The following is a 24,417-nucleotide window of genomic DNA, read 5'->3' on the forward strand; positions in this document are numbered from 1 at the left end:
GGAGATTCAATGTTACATATCCTCAGTCTGCCATTTATCTTTCGTGTCTGTCATTTTATCATTAGAACTGGGACTACAGTGAGTAAGTGAGGGAGTGAGTTTAACACCACTGACGAGTATTTCAGGGCGTGTCAGCTTGAAGTGATGCAGGAACGTCTTTGTGTTTACTACTTCGGTGAAACCCGTGTTACCAGTTTGGTGAAACCTGACTCGGGTGAGGTGAGATGGTGAAATGGGGTTTAACGTCGCGTCCAAGATTATTGCACTTATATAGCGACGTGCATGTACGTGTGTTTGTGTGGCTGCTTGTACTAGTCCTGGCTGATGCCGATTTATAGTGCTAGCTCACTGAGAGACCATGCCGCAGATTAACATGAATACCCCACTCAGACACAGTATACTGACTCCGAGCCGACCAGTCCTTGTTTTAGCCCCTTAATTCCGAGCGTCAGACAGGGTAACAACAAGTACCATCTTTTAACGTCTTTTGGTATGACGCAGCCGGGAATCGAACTCCGGACCTTCCGCTCTCCGGGCGGAAGCTCTACCACTAGACCACGGAGGCGGTCAACGACTCGGGTATGGTGATATACAAACTCTAAATAAAATGAGAATCTAGAACTCAAACACACGATCATGTTTCTGGCCTGCCCAAGGGATGCAAGTCTGCACGGAAATTGCTGTGCCTTGGAAGAGTGGGCTACAATGCTATTGTGATGTGCTGTACACTATACAGCTCACACCTCCAGGAAATCTGTAGAGCTGATTGTTTGTTTGTTTGTTGTTTAACGCCACAATCAGCAATATTCCAGCTTTATGACGTCAGTCTGTAAATAATCGAGTCTGAGCCAGACAATTCAGTGATTGACATCATAAGCATCGATCCATGCAATTGGGATACGATGACATGCATCAACCAAGTCAGCGAGCCTGACCCGCCGATCCCGTTAGTCGCCTCTTACTGCATGCATAGTCGCAGCATGGGTTGCTGGAGACCTGAAGGCCATGACAAAACTGTTGCCCTATAATTTGGACCAGCTGCCTGATCTGTGTCGACTGTGACAAAACTATTGCCCTACTGCTTAGACCAGCTGCCTGATCTGTGTCGTCTGTGACAAAATTATTGCCCTGCTGCTTAGACCAGCTGTCTGATCTGTGTCAACAATGACAACACTATTGCCCTACTGCTTAGACCTGCTGTCTGATCTTTGTCAACAATGACAACACTATTGCCCTACTGCTTAGACCAGCTGTCTGATCTGTGTCAACAATGACAACACTATTGCCCTGCTGCTTAGACTAGCTACCTGATCTGTGTCGACTGTGACAACACTATTGCCCTACTGCTTAGACCTGCTGTCTGATCTTTGTCAACAATGACAACACTATTGCCCTACTGCTTAGACCAGCAGCCTGATCTGTGTCGTCTGTGACAAAACTATTGCCCTACTGCTTAGACCAGCAGCCTGATCTGTGTCAACAATGACAACACTATTGCCCTACTGCTTAGACTAGCTGCCAGATCTGTGTCGACCATGGCACACTTTTGCCCTACTGCTTAGACCAGCTGTCTGATCTTTGTCAACAATGACAACACTATTGCCCTACTGCTTAGACTAGCTGTCTGATCTGTGTCAACAATGACAACACTATTGCCCTACTGCTTAGACTAGCTGCCTGGCCTGTGTCGACCATGACAACACTATTGCCCTTCTGCTTAGACCAGCTGCCTGATCTGTGTCGTCTGTGACAAAACTATTGCCCTGCTGCTTAGACCAGCAGCCTGATCTGTGTTAACAATGACAACACTATTGCCCTACTGCTTATACCAGCTGTTTGATCTGTGTCACCAATGACAACACTATTGCCCTACTGCTTAGACCAGCTGTCTGATCTGTGTCACCAATGACATCACTATTGCCCTACTGCTTAGACCAGCAGCCTGATCTGTGTTAACAATGACAACACTATTGCCCTACTGCTTAGACCAGCAGCCTGATCTGTGTTAACAATGACAACACTATTGCCCTACTGCTTAGACCAGCTGTCTGATCTGTGTCAACAATGACAACACTATTGCCCTACTGCTTAGACTAGCTGCCTGGCCTGTGTCGACCATGACAACACTATTGCCCTACTGCTTAGACCAGCTGCCAGATCTGTGTCGACCATGGCACACTATTGCCCTACTGCTTACACCAGCTGTCTGATCTGTGTCAACAATTACAACACTATTGCTCAACTGCTTAGACTAGCTGCCTCATTCAGTCTTGCTTGACAATGGTATAAGGAACTATACTGAAACATCACCTTCACATTAACTAAAGAAGTTGCTATCCATATATTGTCTACTTTGTTGCCCTACTGTTTGGAGGTAAACCAGAAAGATGCTGTGCCCTCTGCACCATGAAGCAGGACATTGAGTACAGATATGTCTGGCTTCAGTCACTTTCAACATGACCTGTCAGTTTATCAGTCTTTATCAACAACTGATACTGAAGTCTACAAACATGTCAAAATACACTTAAACTGTAGTCTTCATGTACTATCACAAAAACATACATTCAGGTTTGAAAAAACCCACAAGAACAAACACCTTTCCTCTATCATATCCAGGTATTTATTATCACAGTTGTCACAACAATCAACCACACAGGCCCAGACAAATCAAAAGTCTGCAGACTTTAAAAGATTAAAAACAGTTCTTTGGACATAGTCATGTATGGCTGATATATAATTCATCCAAAAGTGTATAATCTGTTTCACTCCATCAGCAAAACATTTTCAAAAATAAATCATCATTAAAATACTACAATAATAAAATATGAACATTATACAACATCATATCAAATGTAAATCCAAGCCTTATGTAAATGTCAATTGCATCAACTGACCAGTGAGAAGAACATCCAACAAAAGGTAATATTGTAAATAATTCAAAGAATACTATCTCTATAACATCCATGTCAGAAATCTTGTATTTCAGCTGTCAATCACATGATAAAAAATTTCAGATTCTCAACAGACGTCCTCTTCACTGTCAACTATCCATTACTAGTTGTGCTTATAATAGTACTTTGCTTTCCAAATCTCACACACATGCCCAAAGTGGGAAAACCTTCTCTTCTGTGTGGACTACAAAAGTTTTCTCTGTGTTGTCACTGGCATTAAAATTGTCATTTATCACACAGTAACGAGGTTATTACCAGCTTATGTGGGCAATTATGAAGAATAGATCATACTTTGCTAGTGTCATAGTAACAGGAACGAAGATTTTTTTATAGTTTTATAGCCAAAAAAACGGATCACTGATGTAACAGAGATATTGTATACGTAGGAATTAGTACTTTCACGGACCATAAAGCATATACATCAATAAACTTCAACACCATAAACTAGATACTGGAGAGAGAGTATTGCTCCCTCAGACATTCAAGTGACAATACAGGTTGTCAGTTACCCCAGATGAATGCTTCAGGATATAAAAAATATACTACTTGATGCTGATCAATGTACTGGAATTGCAGGAATTTTGTGCGCAAATTTAAGAAATTAATAGTTTTGGTTTATGTTTCCCACATTCTTGAGATAGCTACATACACTGAATAATTGATTTTGTAAGTTTATCCAAAAGTTAAAGAGAGCTTGACCTTCAGTATGAAAATATTAATGTTTTAACATAACCTTTCCTGAACAATAGTACCATTCTTTAAGCATTCTTTAAAACTACTTCATCTGATGACTGTCTGCAAAATCTAATTTAATGTACAATGCCAGGCCAATACATTTTCTTGCTTTATAATCTAATCCCTTGATATTGCTAAAAGTGAATAATGAAACATAAGCTTAAAAAAAGAGTATTTTAAAACAACACATATATTTTTTTGGGATGAAATCAAAACTATCTTCATATTTAATATACTTCCTAAATAGCATCCTGAACACTCAGAATATGTTTATAATCACTAATTTCTTTGATTTGAGTCAATGAGCCTAAAAAATCAGCATGCTTAAACCAGATCAGACCATTGCAGGATCAGATCACCATGCAGAGTTTCATCTTCATTGACTTTGTGGTTCCAGATGAGGATTTTGGTAAGGTAGACACAATTTTATGGATAAAAACTTGACGTCAAGTAGTCTTGACAACTGTATAAGGATCTATACCGAAACGTCACTTTTTACAGTATTAAAGAAGTTGTTATCCATAAAATTGTGTCTACCTTGTCATCCGTCAACTTCTAAGTAACGCCTATCAAACAATTTAATTTGAGGATTTTGGTGTGTGAAACAGTGGTCTGACTGGATGATGACAACGTAATGGCTATGACATTGTTCAACATAGAAACAATGATCAGAAAACAACTTAATAGGCAACCGTACAACTATATGAACATCCCTTGGCAAAAGCCACACAAGTTTATGATGAAGAAAAAGATAAATAAAATCGCATAAGAAATGTTTAAAATACCAATGATGACCTTCAGAATGGTTCCTGCAAACTACTGCATTATTCCAACCACAGTACACCATCAATTTCATCTTCACAAGTGTTTTTTCCCCAGCAAACTTGTAACACAACTCTAACAAATCTCATCATAAACATAAGGAGAAAAGACTAATTGTTCAAGAGGCTAATTACTATTCGATCAGCATTGCAGTTTCTCAATGGCCTCAGAATCTCTTCTGTGAGGAATATAGTTTATAAAACTTTACACAAAAAAACAAACATGATAAAATCTTCATTATAATAGGCCACATTCTTAATATGACATTGTGATTGCAAACTGAACACTGTTTTTCAGACACAAGATAGTTTGTGTACCAGTGAATATAGATATACATACACTACACATGATGACCTGTGACGATCTGGGGTAGAATAGGTCTTCAGCAACCCATGCTTGTCGTAAAAGGTGACTATGCTTGTCGTAATAGCCGACTAACAGGATCGGGTGGTCAGGTAGGCTGACTTGGTTTTTGCATGTCATCGATCCCATATGCTCATGTTGTCAATCACTGATTGGTCTGTTCCAGACTTGATTATTTACAGAGCGCCATCATATACCTGGAATATTGCTGAATGCGGCATCAAACAACAAACAAAACACTACACATGGTCAACAACAATTGTAGACCTACATACTACCAGGTAGAGGAAACTGTACATGGAATGGTGTATATAATACCAGCAGGATGAATTCTCCACCTAATTTATTACCTCCATCAGTGCACAACTCTCTGTTTGGTTCCATGATGCTTTTTGGCAGTACATTTTTCATTTATTTAAAGAGCAAACCCCCCAAAATCAGTGTGGCATCATTTTTAATGCTGCCAACAGTAAATAACATTTTGATCATAAAAATAATCTTGAAACATTTGTCATCAACAGAAATCCTGAACTGATACTGTATTCAGAGAATATTATAATAAATAAAATTCGAAACTCTGATGTCAAATTCAAGTTATTATATAAAGGCCTAGTACCAGTGAGACCAGACCTTTTTTTCCATCTACTGACCCAATACATCTAAAAGTTCACAAAACAATTCCTTTGAAACAATTTCATTACCGTATTTGACGTAATAAGCACCCCACTCTAATAAGCGCCTGCAGCGATATTTGCTAATATATTAGCTAGTAAACAATCCCAATTAGCACCCCTTCTGATTGATCAATGTACACAAGACTTATTTATTCGCATATAATACGCACTCGTGTGTTATATGCACCCTTAATTATGGGTAATTAAATTCTGGAAAAATATATGTCGTATATAAACATTTCAGGCTGTCAGCATAAACCCCAAAATTTATCTTTCAACTCTGTTTTTTAACCTAAATAATATTCTAATAAGAGCCCCCTATTTCTAATTTTGAGAGCACCCTGGGCGCTTATTACGTTGATTACGGTATATACATTTTGACATACTGACCAAATTTATCAGTAATAAAATCCATAATCCAAAAAAACAAACAAGATCTGACATTTGGAGAATGGTCAATGTTTTTGAGACAACCTCATGTTACTTCGTCAATTTGCCATTCATCGATCATTATTAGGGTGGTGGTGTGGTAGCTAAGAGGTTAAAGCGTTCACTCATAGCACTGAAGACCCAGGTTCGATTCCCCACATGGGTACAATGTATCAAGCCAATTTCTGGTGTCCCTTGTCGTGATATTGCCAGAATATTGCAAAAATCGGTGTCAAAATAATACTCACTTCTTACATCAGTTTTAAGTTAAAATTTCAATAAATAATGTTATAGCATGCTTTCATATAGGTAACACATGCAAGCACAGATTCATTTTCAGGGCAGTATGTAACTGCGACAATCAGAATCAGCATCAGCATCAGCATCAGCATCATAAACAAGGGTATCGGTAAACATAACATATGTATATGGAAGAATGTGGGATAAAATATCAAACACACCATAGTATTGCAAGGTAATATCACAGCAGCTCAGATGTTCTCACTTCAAAAAAGTATGTATATCTGACATTGTATTGTGTCCATGGACGGAAACAGCAGTACACATGAAGCTGATCATGATCATTGATTGCCATAGTAGAAGTTTGGTTTGTAATAACAAGCAGTTGTATGGATGCCAGTACGTTTCCAGCTGGGTAGGACATGGTTACATCGTGAAGAGACCCGTTAAGATCCGGTTAGAATTGGTCTTCAGCAACCCATGCTTGCCTTAAAAGGCGACTGTGCTTTTCGTAAGAGGCGACTATGCTTGTCATAAGAGGCGACTAGCTGGATTGGGTGGTAAAGCTCGCTGATTTGGTTGATGCATGTCATTGTATCCCAATTGCGTGGATCGATGCTCATGATATCAATCACTGGATTGTCCGGTTTAGACTTGACTGTTTACAGACCGCCTTCATATATACCAATTTATTACCAAAAAGTCTTTGAACAAATAAGGATTCAATCCTGTCTCTAAATTGTCCTCCGTACAAACTGCTTGTTAGTACAAGAACCACGTGGTGACACCGCCCTGTCGACACGGACACTCACCAGATCCAAAATCAAGGTTCCTTCATCAACACTACTTCCATGAAAAGTTAGAAACTGTAAAAGTACAAGTATAAAATATCTTAACTTTGCTTATTGAGGAAACAAGATGATATATAAAACTACTACAGTAATCAGAATTGCATAGAATATAAATACAGTTTGTAAAGTAGAAAACTACTTTTTCCTAGAGTCAGATAGACAGGTAAGGAGGTACAGTGGACCCTCATTAATCTGGAACCTCTGTTGCTATACAATATTGTTAGAGTATTGTCTGAGTTTTTCAGACGAATGCAGTAGAACTTATCGACACTTTTATTGAACTTTACTATTTCATCAAGTCAGATTCGGAAGTAATGAGGTTCCACAGTATATTGCTATATTCTATGATGTAAACTTATCTAATCTCGATACCTACTGTCAAGTCTCATTAATCTGACCATCGTTAATCTGACAATCAGTTTTATCCGACACTAATGATGGGAAACAATTAACTTAGACCTTTATCTTTAGACCTGTTAATATGACAGTTTTGCAGACTCCGACATACCTAATTTACAACGAATTACTGAAATCACTAATTATTGAGTCAGTTAATCCAACACAGTGATCAACTTAAACCGTTGTCATCTGCCTGCGAGTACACAGCCTGTGTTTTGATGTGAGACGAGTCGGCTGGTACCTGCATATTACAACGGCTGCAGAGATAAACTTGCTAAACAATAAACAATTAATGCTTTAAATAAACAAAACAGGATTCAACACTTGCTAAGATTACCTCGATCTCATTAAAATCAGATACATGTTCTCGCTACCGGTGAGGATATCCCATTACAGGTCACGTTCTGACGACCTTTCGCAAACTTTGATCAACTTATGAAATGACTAAGTTGACATTAGCCACTAAGAAAGCAGCTTTTTGAGAAGGCACTAGTTTCAAACTGGTGACTTCCATTCCAGACAATGCTTTTAAAAATATTTTGAATGAGTCATGTTTTGTGTTAAGCTTAGAGATTGTGTAGTCGTGTAGTCGTCCGGTTTACGATTACGAACATTGACACTACTTCATTTTGTTTATCTGACATACTCGTTAATCTGACATAATCAAAAGTAACCAACCATGTCGGATTAACAGGACCCGAGTGTGTTACGTTGTGTCATGGCTTTTGTTCAGAAACAGTTGGCCATTTGTTGTAGCTACGGGACCATCTCCATGTAGATTTCTGCTGCATTGAGATCATCTCCATGTAGCTCTTTCTAGTCTGTTGCACTGATACTATCTCCATGTAGCTCTGTCTGTAGCACGTGCCAGATACTTCAAGCAGACTTCTTGAGAGATCCTTTGGGCAGCACAAAGTCCCAGATTCGAATGGTGCCGTCATCACTGCAGGTGACAGCCCTCTCATCAGACACCTGCAACACAGAGTGAGACATTTAATAATGTTATAATAAAAAAAAAAATAAAAAAAATATATTTTTTAATAATAATAATAATAATATAAAAAAAAATATAATGATAGGCTAATCATATTGTGCATATTTCTACACCACTCAGGGGCATGCTCAAGGCGCTATTATTACCCGTCACTTGATCACTCAACAATCATTCTCAGCTCCCTGGGGAGTATACAACCAAAGCTGCCTGTTAGTCGCTAGAAGGTTAACAACCACATTGCCATCTCATCCTACTGGGTATGGTTCACTGCTGGGTTAACAGAGGCACATTTCGAACAAAGTCACTCGCCCATGGGGACACCACATGTGTTGCATGTGCTGCAGTGTGGGGCAGGACCAAGGCCCTAGAAACTCCCAGGAGCCAAGCTGCCGAAACATGGTCACCCATCCAAGGACTCTCCGAGACCGACGTTGCTTAACTTCACCTGATTTGTGACCTGTGCGCTGTGCGCTGTGCGCTGTGCACAGGACCACATGCCACCACATATACACACACAGGTGTCTTAAACAGGTGTCATATTTAACCATTACATTAAGGCTGTCTTAAACACGTAGCATATCTAACACGTCAACAGGTTGTCTTAAAGATTTGTGTGCAATATGGAATATTGATTCCTTGGCTTTTCTGGTTCCTTCAGCGATAGGCATTGTTGAAGAATGGATGAACTTCTTATTAAATTGGATAACATGATTTGTAATATTGACAGACAGTATAATATAAAGGACTGGGTTACTTCCAATATAAATTTTCATCTGTTAACTGGATAGGGGATTATTTGGAAATGGATTCATCAAAAAATGAAAAAAGTTTTTTTCAATATGCATAAAACATTTTTTTTTAAATTGATTGAGCCAAAGAACAATGAATAGACAACAGACAATTCACATTCAATTTGACACTCTTGCAAAGTGGATAAAACTATCTGCAATTTGATGGAGCTCTTCAAAAATGGATAGGACAATATTTAAGATGAATAAAAATGCTTGCAGAAAGGATACAACAGTTGTAATCTGAACAGAACTACTTGTAACTGGAAGAGAGTTGCATCACTTGCAAAATGTAGGCATTTTCAATACTGATTAAACAGCTTCTGCCTACCAGGCAGCTTAGGCTGTATACTCCCCAGGGAGTTGAGAATGCACTACTGAATGATCCCACCTTGAACGGTAAAGAGCCTTCAAGTTTTTAAGTAAAAAATGTAAGACGGATGTAAGATAGTAGTAGCTTATGGTTGTATTTCTTTGTCTGTCTGTGATATCGTGTGTGTACTGCACGCCTACACTGAAGGAGACATGAACATTGAACACTTAGATTGAGGTGTTAGTGTTCCAGCTATATGACTGCAGCCTGTAAGTAATCGAGTCTGGACCAGACAAGCCAGTGATTGATACATGTATTATGAGTAATGATCCATGCCATCAGGGTACGAATGTTGTGATGCAATCTACCAAGGGACTGAGCCGGAATCCCCTCAGGGTTATAGTAGTACATGTAGTAGTAGTAGTAGTAGTAGTAGTAGTAGTAGCACCTGCAGCAGTAGTAGTAGCAACAGCTGCAGTAGTAGGTTATAGTAATAGCAGCTGCAGTAGTAGTAGTATCAGCAGCTGCAGTAGTAGTAGTAGTAGTAGAGTAGTAGTTAGTAGTAGTAGTAGTAGTGTAGTAGTTAGTAGTAGTAGTAGCAGTAGTAGTAGAGTAGTAGTAGTAGTAGAGTAGTAGTTAGTAGTAGTAGTAGCAGTAGTAGTAGTAGTAGAGTAGTAGTAGTAGAGTAGTAGTAGTAGAGTAGTAGTTAGTAGTAGTAGTAGCAGTAGTAGTAGTAGTAGTAGAGTAGTAGTTAGTAGTAGAAGTTGTAGTAGTAGAGTAGTTAGTAGTAGTAGTAGTATCAGCATCTGCAGTAGTAGTAGTAGTAGAGTAGTAGTTAGTAGTAGTAGTAGTAGAAGTTGTAGTAGTAGTAGTAGTAGTATCAGCATCTGCAGTAGTAGTAGTAGTATCAGCAGCTGCAGTAGTAGTAGTAGTAGTAGTAGTAGAGTAGTAGTTAGTAGTAGTAGTAGTAGAAGTTGTAGTAGTAGTAGTAGTATCAGCATCTGCAGTAGTAGTAGTAGTATCAGCAGCTGCAGTAGTAGTAGTAGTATCAGCAGCTGCAGTAGTAGTAGTAGTATCAGCAGCTGCAGTAGTAGTAGTAGTATCAGCAGCTGCAGTAGTAGTAGTAGTAGTAGTAGTAGTAGTAGTAGTAGTATAATTTTAAAATTTTTAAACATCCCTTCTCATTAAGATGTTCAGCTACAATGATGCCCCTGTGTTCCCCATGTAAAGGGCTGACATAGATCCCCAGACATCGATTATCTCGGTACATAATCCACAAACACTGTTTTGTTTGAGGCATACACTTGTGTTGTCGGCACCCCGTGTGTTGTGTTCTCACTCTCCAGGCGACGGACACAATCCCCCATAGCTTGTACCAGTCTCTGTGTTGAGAATAATGGGACACCAAGCTATCAACTTTGCTGCAACCTTTTCCTCCCGTTTCAAAGACACATGTTCACAGTTAATTACTTTTTTCCCAATGTAGAGTACGTATTCATTACAAGATTGCATCATATGGGTTCGCAGTATGAAACAACATGAACGTAACATCCATATATGTATTTGCACACAGTCATCTGACACAACACATTCTCTTTTCTTGTAATCTTCCACTACGCATACAGACACATGTAACATAGACAACAACACCTTTTCTTTTGAAATGAGAGATGTTTTCTTGAATTGTGGTCTTGGAAGACATGATTTCGTTCCTTTCCCCCCCCTTCCCCTCCTTCTGTCCCCCCTTCCCCTCATTCTGTCCCCCCCCCTGTACACCTGAACTGCAAGCTGACACCCTCACAGATGGCTTGTCATGTTGAGCGCAAACAACAGGCACAGATTACATGGCTGACAAGCAATGTGAAAAACAGTTCAAGCTTCAAATGACATCCATATTTATCTACAATGATACATTTCACATGTCTATACTACTGATGTCAGGAGCATGGTGGGAGACTGCAGTGCAAACAGTACAGGCTGGGAATTAAACCAACCAGGACCCTGCGCCACAAGGGATCTTGGCACTGTGACTGTCGCCACAAGAGATCTTGGCACCGTGACTGTCACCATAAGGGATCTCGGCGCTGTGACTGTCGTAAGTTGAAGTTAAAGAGAGGCAAGGGATCAAACTGTTGACTCCTACTGTGGAATCAAGATTTGATACTCCTAATGTGGCATCATGATTTGATACTCCCACTGTGGCATCATGATTTCATGCTCCTATTATGGCATCATGATTTGATGCTTCTACGGTGGCATCATGATTTGATACTCCTACTGACATCATGATTTGATACTTCTACTGTGGCATCATGATTTGATACTCCTACTGTGGCATCATGATTTGATACTCCCACTGTGGCATCATGATTTCATGCTCCTATTATGGCATCATGATTTGATGCTTCTACGGTGGCATCATGATTTGATACTCCTTCTGTGGCATCATGATTTGATACACCTACTGTGGCATCATAATTTGATACTCCTACTGTGGTAACATAATTTGATACTCTTATTATGTCATCATGATTTGATGCTTCTATTGTGGCATAATAGTTTCATATTCCTTTAATGACACCTGTAATTCTGTGAACTGGTCCCTGTTCCAAAGATGGATCTTAGCATAATGATTATTGTAGCTATGTAAAAGTATGGTGAGTGAGTGAGTATGGTTTTACGCCGCTTTTAGCAATATTCCAGCAATATCACGGCGGGGGACACCAGAAATGGGCTTCAAACATTGTACCCATGTCAGGAATTGAACCAGGGTCTTCGGCGTGACGCGAGAGCGCTTTAACCACTAGGCTACCCGACCGCCTTGTCAAAGTGTAAGCGCTGTGGTAGTCAGAGTCGCCTAAAGATCGCCTTGAGGGACAGAGACCACTTCACGAAGTAGCAGGTCAACATCCATGTCTGTTCCCATTCAGAAACTATTCTGCCCACCCAATACCCACTTTGCACTTCAAGGTCAACCCTAAGGTTACTGCCCAGGAAGCAAGGTGACAATAACAGAAACATGATCTGTATCTGGACACACCTTGTCAACCATAGGGACTAGGTGAAACCGGGGTGTGTATGTTGACTCGGGCTGAGTGTCCAGCGAGATGACAGATGCAGGATGGGAGGGAGACTATGTACAGTGTATGCTGGAGTGGGGATTACACGGAAGCACTTGACACACTGATCCATGGTCCCCACACCACTATAATCCTATACATCTGATGTGAGGACACACTGTATCCTGGGATGGTGTCACCTGTCACCTTCAGTTTCCATTCATGAAAATCTGTTTGTGTATCCTAAATAAACATTGTGCATACTTGATCCAGCAAGAGGTTTGCCTGTTGATGGTAGGTCAACCACTAAACATGCCGGTTTCAACACAACTATATCATTTACTGACTCACAGTACAGGTTTTGGGGGATTCCAGTTTGACAATGTCTGTAAAATATACAAAGTCAATGCTAGAGAATAACGGTTTGTCTGCCCAAACAGATTTCATTGGGCATAAAAGGAAAAATAGTGCAGAAAATGATATGAATGGATCCCCGAAAATCACTGAAAATATATTGTGCTGGTAATGAGGTAATGAAGAAAATCCTAATTTCCGCTGGTTACTTTATTTATTAATTGGTTCCGTCTAAAGAAGTACCCTTCTCTTATAATGCCTAAATCACCATGGTAAAATGAGTCATAATGAAAATCAGCATTAACCCACTGATGAAATATCAAGGGACTAAAAACAAGGAATAATGAGGAATATAAGCATGTGATCAACTCTTTTCTGAGACTTTTTCATTGAAATATAAGCGACAAAAAACATTTCCATAATCATAAGAAATCTCCACCAAAAGCAGAGTTGATTGTACGACTCCGATCATGTCATAAACAAGTTTATGTTTATGAATCACTATGAGATAGTGATGATACCATGGGGTGGGGTGGGGTGGGGAGTTGGGGATAAGGTGGGGTGGGGTGGGGTGGGGAGGGGGTGGAAGGGTTAAATAATGTAACTGTATTGGACTCATGGTATATGTAACATAAGTCATGGTCTCATGAGCCCATATCACAAATAAAGGATGTGATATCCTATCCACGGCCAAAACGTATTGAAACGTCATGATTTTTTTTATTTCAAAATACCAGTATGTTTCTTTAGGATCAAATTATGTCAGTAGACCAGGGACCAGTAGACCAGGGAAGGACAAATCTTATAAACTGAAGCCTTCCAGGGTCAATAAATAAGTGCTTTTTGACTTTTCAGGAAGAGTCATGAATTTTTTTTACAAGGACATGGGGAGGGTCATCCAAAGATTTGACAAACATTAGGGGAGGGTCATTATTTTCAGTACAATAGTGCAACAAAAAACCCTGACCCACCCCCACTCCCTTATAAATGACCAGTCCCTGATCAGTCCCAAACTGGGTCAGTTCCTTGTGAAATTAGGGTATGCACCAACTAGACTGATATACATAACAAAATCTGAGCTTACAGACCAATAAAGCAGGTTCATAATGATTTGAATCAAATTTGCAAGGATTGCCATAGTGGCCTGGGGATACTCCCCTTTAATTCACTGAAGTAATTTGCATTATATCCGACACTTAAATCAGCTTAAAGAGCGAACAAGGCCATATAACCATAGCAAAGCATGCCCCCAATGATACAAAAACATCATTATCCTTGATTAATAAATAACCAGAATGATCGTGTATCTCTCCTAGTTCGCTGCTATTGGTTCTCCCATGACTCCCCTTCAGAAGGAGCTCCTCACCGATAACATTGAGTGGTCCCCCCAGAGATAAGGGGTTTGTACAACTGTAGCAAATGGTGTGTAGCCAGCTTTGTTTATCATGATATAAATCTGTTGTATGTGGGACAAGGGTTTTTATTGAGGCTCGCTACTCCGATGCCGCTGATAGCTGACTGGGAGCCTTATCATTACCCAGCCTGATCAACTGACTAATATCTCATATCAACAGTACTCGGGTCTTGCTCCCACACATATCATCTTTAGCACTACCGGTGGGACACATAGGCGGTCTGGGAAGATCAGAAACTTTTAATTACCCAATCTACTTTTAATTATGTCATATAAACAAGGGTTTACAGACCATGGTTTCTGAAACTTTCAACATATTTTCTACTCAAGACATGCTGTTATTATATGTTTGAGATGTAGAAAGCCATCATAGCAGCAACCCAAGATTGTCGTAAGAGTCTCGGTTCATCCTGATTATGTTTCTAAGTTTGTCAGCGCTGTGCTAGGATTGGTCTTCAGCAACCTATGATTGTCGAAAGGGTCTCGGTTCATCCTGATTATGTTTCTAAGTTTGTCAGCGCTGTGCCCATGCTTCTGCTCCTGTGCTAGAATTGGTCTTCAGCAACCCATGATTGTCGTAAGAGTCTCGTTTTACCTGATTATGTTTCTAAGTTTGTCAGCGCTGTGCTAGGATTGGTCTTCAGCAACCCATGATTGTCGAAAGGGTCTCGGTTCATCCTGATTATGTTTCTAAGTTTGTCAGCGCTGTGCCCATGCTTCTGCTCCTGTGCTAGAATTGGTCTTCAGCAACCCATGATTGTCGTAAGAGTCTTGGTTCATACTGATTATGTTTCTAAGTCTGCTCCTGGGTTTCACCAAAGTAGTAACTGTCTAAGATCTGCATCACTTAAGTCTTCCCTCCCATATCACGCTGACATGGATGAGTCCCTTAAAGATCCGGGCTAGAACAGGTCTTGAGCAACCCATGCTTGCCGTAAAAGGCGACTGCTTGTCGTAAGAGGCAACTAACAGGATCGGATGGTCAGGCTCGCTGACTTGGTTGATGCATGTCATCGATCCCAATTGCGTTGATCGATGCTCATGATATCAATCACTGGATTGTCTGGTCCAGACTCGATTATTTACAGAATGCCGTCATATAGCTGGAATATTGCTGAGTGCGGCATAAGACAACAAACCAACCAACCAACGACATGGATGACATGCCTGACATACTGTTCAGACAGGCACAAGCCAAACTAACTCACTTATCTTCTCTATTTGTTTGTTTGTTTGTTGTGTAATGTTGCACTCAGAAATATTCCACTATTCCAGCAGTCTTTTGGTTTGTTTGTTTGTTTTCTAATGCCGCATTCAAAAATATTCCAGCTACATGACGCTGGTCTGTAAATAATCAAGTCTGGACCAGACATCATGAGCATCAATCCACGCAATTGGGATAATGACATGCATCAGCCAAGTCAGCAAGTCTCACCACCCGATCCCGTTAGTCGCCTCTTAGGACATGCAGAGTCACCTTTAATCAAGCAGTCATTAAACAAATGAGTCTGAACTAGACAATCCAGTGATTGATATCATGAACATCATTCTACAATTTGGAATATGATGACATGCATCAACCAAGTTAGCAAGCCTGACCACTCGATCCCATTGATGACAAGCAATATTGGCTGAAGCATAGCCCAGATCTTCATGTAACCTCTTCTAAGTGGCTACACATATTCTTTGAACATGATAGAGTAGCTATCCATAAATATATATGCACATGTATTATAGAGATACTTTTGTTGTCCAGAAGCATGGTCGGCTTCTTCCAAGCCGGATTATAACTGAAAAGGTGGAATTCATCAAACTCAGTCACTACTTCGTGTTAAAACTCTTTGTCATTCTGGAGGAAACAAAGATATTAGCATGGCTAGACATCATCTATTAGGCCTGAAGCTTCCTGAGGCAATTTTACAACAATCACACGGGACAACAATAATGGTCAGCAGCATACCGGTACATCCCAGTGGGGACTGAACCCAACCTCCCCATGACAAGCATATACACCATCTACTGGGCTACCTGTGAACTGCAACCATTAGACTGACATTTAGTCCCAGAAATTAAGTTATCTTATTTACGAAATACATATCTACAAAATAGGAGAAATATAATCCAAATGGAGCCCAGAACACTACCTAATTACAGATAGAGCTGAGGCAATCTAGACTTGCCAAATCATTCTAGACTTGAGTTGGACTCCTCTTTTAATTTGTTCTCTCAGGTCTGGGAGACAGATTTGCAAACTTTTGCGTAGATATTCTCCTTCATTGAGAAACGAAAACTCTTCTCAAGTGAGTGAGTTAAAGTGAGTGAGTTAAAGTGAATGAGTTAAAGTGAGTGAGTAAAAGTCATGTGGACAGTATTTCAGCCATATTGTGTTTTGTGTGTGAAAAAGTGTGGCACTTGGTTGAAAGAATTTTCATTGTTTGTTTGAAAACAGAAATGCTTTCATGCCAGGTGCTGGGTGTAAGTGTTCTGGCACACACGAACACGTTCCGTACGAGCATATTATTTACAGATGGCATTCACTGCAAGCAGGTGCGGTAATCTGTTGTCAGTGAATGACTCTGCAAAAGCGTAAATATGTGCTAATGTGTGTGCACGTGCATGCATGTACAAGTGCACAGGCTTGTGGGAGTTATTTGCAGCTGGTGGTTGTGTGTAGCAGGTGCAAGAAATCATTTAGCGGCGGCACGTGTAGATGTCGACATGTTGCCGTCTGACAGGTCCCCCACCACACACACCACAACTACGTACACATCACAGAGGGGCGGACCTCATTAGCTGCAGATGTCTCATTGTATATCTCACAGTCGCCCGATACAGTAGCGCCAAATAAGCACTTTCTTTCAAAGATTATCTGTTAATAATCATACAAAATATTGTTATCTACCACATGGCATGTGAACTTAATCACATACAATAAGAAATGTGGAGCCTTATGACAGTTGGGTTTTTCTTGAGTTGGTAATATGTGTTTGGAATATTGCAACATTTTTATTTCCCTATATTTATTATTATATTTCCAAAGGATCCCTGATAAATAAATTATGTAATCAAGTGGTAATGATTTCCTTTTGACATAAAGCATGATTATGAATGTGCTTAATGAGCACACACAAGCACGTTGCAATACTTGGAACCAACCCATTACTTGGACTCCTTACACAAGCACCTTGCATTACTTGGCACCAACCCATTACTTGGACTCCTTACACAAGCAACTTGTATAACTTGGCACCAACCCATTACTTGGACTCCTCACACAAGCACCTTGTATTACTTGGACTCCTTACACAAGCACCTTGCATTACTTGGCACCAACCCATTACTTGGACTCCTTACACAAGCACCTTGCATTACTTGTCACCAACCCATTACTTGGACTCCTCACACAAGCACGTTGCATTACTTGGCACCAACCCCATGTTTGGACTCCTTACACATGCACCTTGCATTACTTGGCACCAACCCCATGTTTGGACTCCTCACACAAGCACGTTGCATTACTTGGCACCAACCCCATGTTTGGACTCCTCACACAAGCACCTTGCATTACTTGGCACCAACCCCATGTTTGGACCCCTTACACATGCACCTTGCATTACTTGGCACCAACCCCATGTTTGGACTCCTCACACAAGCACCTTGCATTACTTGTCACCAACCCCATGTTTGGACTCCTCACACAAACACCTCGCATTACTTGGCACCAACCCCATGTTTGGACTCCTCACACAAGCACCTCGCATTACTTGGCACCAACCCCATGTTTGGACTCCTCACACAAGCACCTTGCATTACTTGGCACCAAGCCCATACTTGGACTCCTCACACATGCACCTTGCATTACTTGGCACCAAGCCCATTTTGGGACTCCTCACACAAGCACCTCGCATTACTTGGCACCAACCCCATGTTTGGACTCCTCACACAAGCACCTCGCATTACTTGGCACCAACCCCATGTTTGGACTCCTCACACATGCACCTTGCATTACTTGGCACCAAGCCCATACTTGGACTCCTCACACAAGCACCTTGCATTACTTGGCACCAACCCCATGTTTGGACTCCTCACACAAGCACCTTGCATTACTTGGCACCAAGCCCATACTTGGACTCCTTACGCATGCACCTTGCATTACTTGGCACCAACCCCATACTTGGACTCCTCACACAATCAAAGTACATTACTGACTCCTGATCATGATTTGGAAATAAATGATAAATTGCATATTTAGAAATAAGCAGAACTTTTTAAGTATAGATACAAAAAAATACGGAACAACAGAGTTTAATAAACTTTGCATAACACACTCTGATTCGTACTTAAAGCAAAGTTCAAGACATGGGAGCAAGTTCTGTACACATGTAACATACAAGGGGTAACCTTTGATTTGTCTGTGTTTTCAAAAGGATGAATCAAATATTCATGCAGCGTAGTCACATGTCTGTGTGTTATAATGTTGTTTTATGCCACAGTTAGCAATAAGCAGTTATACCACATTGCCACGTAAATAATTGAATCTGGAACAGACAAACCATTGGTTGATATTATGCGCAACAGCCCACCCATCTGAGCACAATCACACGAAGCCTGTCAACCAGGTCCATTAGGTCAACCCTCTTGACATGCAATGTCATTCACCTGATGAAGGAGCAAGAACTAGCTCTGAAACGTTGTGACATCTAATGATATGTGCCCTTAAACCAACTAATGACATGTGCCCTTAAACCAACTAATGACATGTGCCCTTAAACCAACTAATGACCTGTGCCCTTAAACCAACTAATGACATGTGCCCTTAAACTAACTAATGACCTGTGCCCTTAAACCAACTAATGATATGTGCCCTTAAACCAACTAATGACATGTGCCCTTAAACCAACTAATGACATGTGCCCTTAAACCAACTAATGACCTGTGCCCTTAAACCAACTAATGACATGTGCCCTTAAACCAACTAATGACATGTGCCCTTAAACTAACTAATGACATGTGCCCTTAAACTAACTAATGACATGTGCCCTTAAACCAACTAATGACCTGTGCCCTTAAACTAACTAATGACCTGTGCCCTTAAACTAACTAATGACCTGTGCCCTTAAACCAACTTATGACCTGTGCCCTTAAACCAACTAATGACATGTGCCCTTAAACCAACTAATGACATGTGCCCCAAACAGGAAGTTGCCATGTATTAATGGTTACTGAATCATCAACAGTACAATACGCCCATGTGATTCCAAAACTCAGTTGATAATTATTGGTTTAGTTTCAATTTTGACTACAGCAACTTCTAATAATACAAGTGGAATGTGCTGATTGGACAGATGCAACACTATAAATAGACTTCATACCAGTCGACAAACAAGACAAGATCTTAGCAGACAAAAAACACTAACAGTATGTGCAAGCCAGGGCATAAAAAGAACAGGAGTCAGTATTTGACAAATATATGATCAATTATTTTTGCAAGGATAAATATTTGAATATGTGTGATTTGCTATCAGTTTACACCATGTCATAATCTCTACTCAAAACAACTATTTTAGTCGATTGCTGTCAGAAGTGGAAGAACATAGATTTGTGATGGCTAACTATTTGAGTCCACAGGTACTCATCGACTCTCATTAAGACTTAATGAACTTGCCTGGCCTCTTGTGTGGAGGAGATACAGAAATACCCTGGTGTGAAGCGGAGGATGGAACTTCATGGTGAGAATATCCCCAGTTCACTCATAAACACATTCTTTAATAACACACTGTTTGGTTTCCAATCGTCATGTTTGCGTACACCAAGTTGTCAGGGACGAGTCTATTGATTGGTGTGACGATGCCAATTTAATGTCACATCAAAACAGAAAGCCATGACTTATGAGTCACCACGAGGACATGCTTTCTCAATATTGATATGATACACTTGTCAATACTTTTGATTTGATTAATTGCTTTAGCTATATTTACATCTACAGGTAAAAGAACGACATAACCCTAATCTTGGCAGTATCTATTAAACCGACTAATGACATGTGCCCCAAACAGGGAGTTGTGATCCAATAGTATAAACCAAATAATGACATGTACCCCAAACAGGGAGTTGTGATCCAATAGTATAAACCAAATAATGACATGTACCCCAAACAGGGAGTTGTGATCCAATAGTATAAACCAAATAATGACATGTACCCCAAACAGGAAGTTGTGATCCAATAGTGTAAACCAACTAATGACATGTGCCCCAAACATGAAGTTGTGATCCAATATTATAAACCAACTAATGACATGTACCCCAAACAGGGAGTTGTGATCTAAAAGTGTAAACCAAATAATGACATGTACCCCAAACAGGAAGTTGTGATCCAATATTATAAACCAAATAATGACATGTACCCCAAACAGGGAGTTGTGATCCAATAGTGTAAACCAAATAATGACATGTACCCCAAACAGGGAGTTGTGATCCAATAGTATAAACCAACTAATGACATGTGCCCCAAACAGGGAGTTGTGATCCAATAGTATAAACCAACTAATGACATGTACTGCAAACAGGAAGTTGTGATCAAATAGTATAAACCAACGAATGACATGTGCCCACAAACCAACTGATGACCAGTGCCCCAAACAGGAAGTTGTGATCTAATTGTGCAAACCAACTAATGACATGTGCCCCCAAACCAACTAATGACATGTTCCCCAAACAGGAAGTTGTGATCTAAAAGTGTAAACCAAATAATGACATGTGCCCCCAAAACAACTAATGACATGTGCCCCAAACAGGAAGTTGTGTTCCAATAGTGTAAACCAAAATTACATGTGCCCCCAAACTAACAAATGACATGTGCCCCAAACAGGAAGTTGTGATCTAATAGTGTTCTACACTCAGCGCCAGTGGAGATGCAGTTCTTAAGGAAACATCAGAACTCCATATATTCCATTAGACAAAAAACCCTTTCATTTGCTTTGTGTATACAGTATAGCACCATACTCAGCAATATTCAAGCAATACGACAGTAACCTGTACAAGTCTGGACAAGTCATTGATTATGGGCAAGGATCCACACAGTGGATATAAATTCATACCAGCAGCCTAAAGAACAAAGACATGAGGCTTCATTCATCTCAGGCGGTCCAGTACCTCAAGTCATGACACATTTCTGTGAGAGATTAAGTCAATGTTGCAGGGTTGAAGATTCAGGGATGCACAAAAATAATTTGTACAAAACGTTCAGGGTTCAGAAAGAGCATTTTAACCATTACTGAGGTTTGAGTATGAGATAAGTCATTAATCAGAAATTTCTATTTATAAACCCAAATACAGTTAATCAATGCAAACGATAGAAGGGGATATTTAAGGCATGATCAGCTGTTTAACATTATGTATCAGGTTAACATGTCAGGGAATTGTCCCATTAGCTAGTTGACATGTGGTGAGTGGAATCTTGTTTTACATGACGTATCAGGTGAGCTATACATGTCAGGGATGTGTCCCATCAGCTAGTTGACATGTGGTGAGTGGAATCTTGTTTTACATGACGTATCAGGTGAGCTATACATGTCAGGGATGTGTCCCATCAGCTAGTTCACATGGTGTGAGTGGAATCTTGTTTTACATGACGTATCAGGTGAGCTATACATGTCAGGGATGTGTCCCATCAGCTAGTTCACATGTGGTGAGTGGAATCTTGTTTTACATGACGTATCAGGTGAGCTATACATGTCAGGGATGTGTCCCATCAGCTAGTTCACATGTGGTGAGTGGAATCTTGTTTTACATGACGTATCAGGTGAGCTATACATGTCAGGGATGTGTCCCATCAGCTAGTTCACATGTGGTGAGTGGAATCTTGTTTTGCATGACGTATCAGGTGAGCTATACATGTCAGGGATGTGTCCCATCAGCTAGTTCACATGTGGTGAGTGGAATCTTGTTTTACATGATATATCAGGTGAGCTATACATGTCAGGGATGTGTCCCATTAGCTAGTTGACATGTGGTGAGTGGAATCTTGTTTTACATGACGTATCAGGTGAGCTATACATGTCAGGGATGTGTCCCATTAGCTAGTTGACATGTGGTGAGTGGAAACTTGTTGTACATGAGGTATTAGGTGAGCTAGACACGTCAAGGAATCCTGTAACATAATCCGCCTGTCAAGAAGAGAGTGGATTTTTGTTTCACATTGGGTATAAGGTAGTTCTGGGACGAGTCCAAATGTACTACCCGGGTACCCACCCCACTACTACCCGACCCTACCGGGGTACCCGCTGTTGGTCTCAAGAAATAGGTACAAATGTCTGATTGGGAATAGTTTGACCGTAGCCGTGGCAAAAGGTATTTAGATACTCGTATAAAACGATCTGGTCATGCATATACTGAAGTTGTCTATTCAAACATATAAAGTCAGAAGGAATGCATGCATAGTCAGAAAGAAATGCGAACATTAGTCACTTATAGTGTAACCGTGGAAGTTCTAGATATATTTTTGCCATAAAACAATAAATCATGTGACTAATCACGGGCCCGGGTAGTCATGTAGGTACTCAGGAACCACCAGACCCGAGTACCTGAGTACCTGAGTTACCCGTCCCAGCCGTAGTATAAGGTGAGCTAAACAAGTCCCGGTATCCTGCCCCGTGAGCTAAGTACTTGGATGCGGGTTCAACATAAAGATTGATGTGAAGAATTACGTATCCTCAAGTGAATGACAGGAAATGAGAGCCAACAAGTGTTCGCTGATAACTCTCTCATACATTCGTTCATCTTGCTCTAAATCCAACTGTAATCTAAACATGTGCGATGTTCTCTAATCTTTAATCTGTGCATTTACAAAAACAAGTTCAGTTTTGCACAATTACAGTATCTACCAGATAGAGTGAGTAATAAAGTATGGCGTATGTATCACCAACACAGGCTGGGATGACGAGGCAGTCAGGTAAAGATGATGGCACATTACAGGTGGGTAAGGGTATGAGTAACGGAGGGTAGGTGGGTGGGGTGGGATGGCTGGGCGTGGTGGGGTGTGAAAATAGACAGCAGTTAGAGGGTAGGTTTGGATTGCTGATTACAGGTTGTAATGGGTTGGTGGAGGTGATGAACAGACGGCAGGTGTTTTGGGGGTTGAGAAACAGGCTGTACCACAGGTGATATTGCCATGAGAAACAGGCTGTACCACAGGTGATATTGTCATGAGAAACAGGCTGTACCACAGGTGATATTGTCATGAGAAACAGGCTGTACCACAGGTGATATTGCCATGAGAAACAGGCTGTACCACAGGTGGTTATAGGATGAAAAACAAGGGGTACCACTGGCGAATAAGGGGATGAGAAATGGAAGGGGGTACCACAGGTGATATTGACATGAGAAACAGGGGTAGCACAGGTGAATAGGGGATGAGAAACAGGGTAGCACAGGTGAATAGGGGAATGAGAAACTGGGGGTACCACTGGTGAATAAGGGGATGAGAAATGGAAGGGGGGTACCACAGGTGATATTGACATGAGAAACAGGGTAGCACAGGTGAATAGGGGAATGAGAAACTTGGGGTACCACAGGCTAATAAGGGGATGAGAAACCAGGGATACCACAGGTGAATATTGAGATGAGAAACAGGGTAGCACAGGTGAATAGGGGAATGAGAAACAGGGTTCCACAGATGGTTATGGGGATGAGAAACAGGGTTCCACAGGTGGTAATGACCTGAGAAACAGGGTTCCACAGATGGTCATGGGCATGAGCGGGCTGTGTGTGGATAGTGAGTGGGCTGTGTGTGGATGGTGAGTGGGCTGTGTGTGGGTGGTGAGTGGGCTGTTTGTGGGTGGTGAGCAGGCTGTGTGTGGGTGGTGAGTGGGCTGTGTGTGGGTGGTGAGCGGGCTGTGTGTTGGTGGTGAGCGGGCTGTGCGTGTGTGGTGAGTGGGCTGTGTGTTGATGGTGAGCAGGCTGTGTGTGGGTGGTGAGCGGGCTGTGCGTGTGTGGTGAGTGGGCTTTGTGTGGATGGTGAGTTGGCTGTGTGT

General features: G+C 40.9%; 1 protein-coding gene across 1 annotated transcript in view; it reads right to left on the minus strand.

Moving 5' to 3' along the window:
- Positions 1-7,958: 7,958 nt before the first annotated feature.
- Positions 7,959-24,417, minus strand: part of LOC139442824 (uncharacterized) — a 121,980-nt gene continuing 105,521 nt past the window's right edge. Inside the window, exon 22 of the mRNA XM_071223720.1 lies at positions 7,959-8,436. Coding sequence (XP_071079821.1) covers positions 8,341-8,436 — 96 coding nt within the window. The 3' untranslated portion in view covers positions 7,959-8,340. The remainder of the gene's footprint in view (positions 8,437-24,417) is intronic.

This window comes from Haliotis cracherodii, unplaced genomic scaffold (genome assembly GCF_022045235.1).
Source record: "Haliotis cracherodii isolate W230 unplaced genomic scaffold, xgHalCrac1.p SCAF_5, whole genome shotgun sequence".
NCBI classification, from domain to species: Eukaryota; Metazoa; Mollusca; class Gastropoda; order Lepetellida; family Haliotidae; genus Haliotis; species Haliotis cracherodii.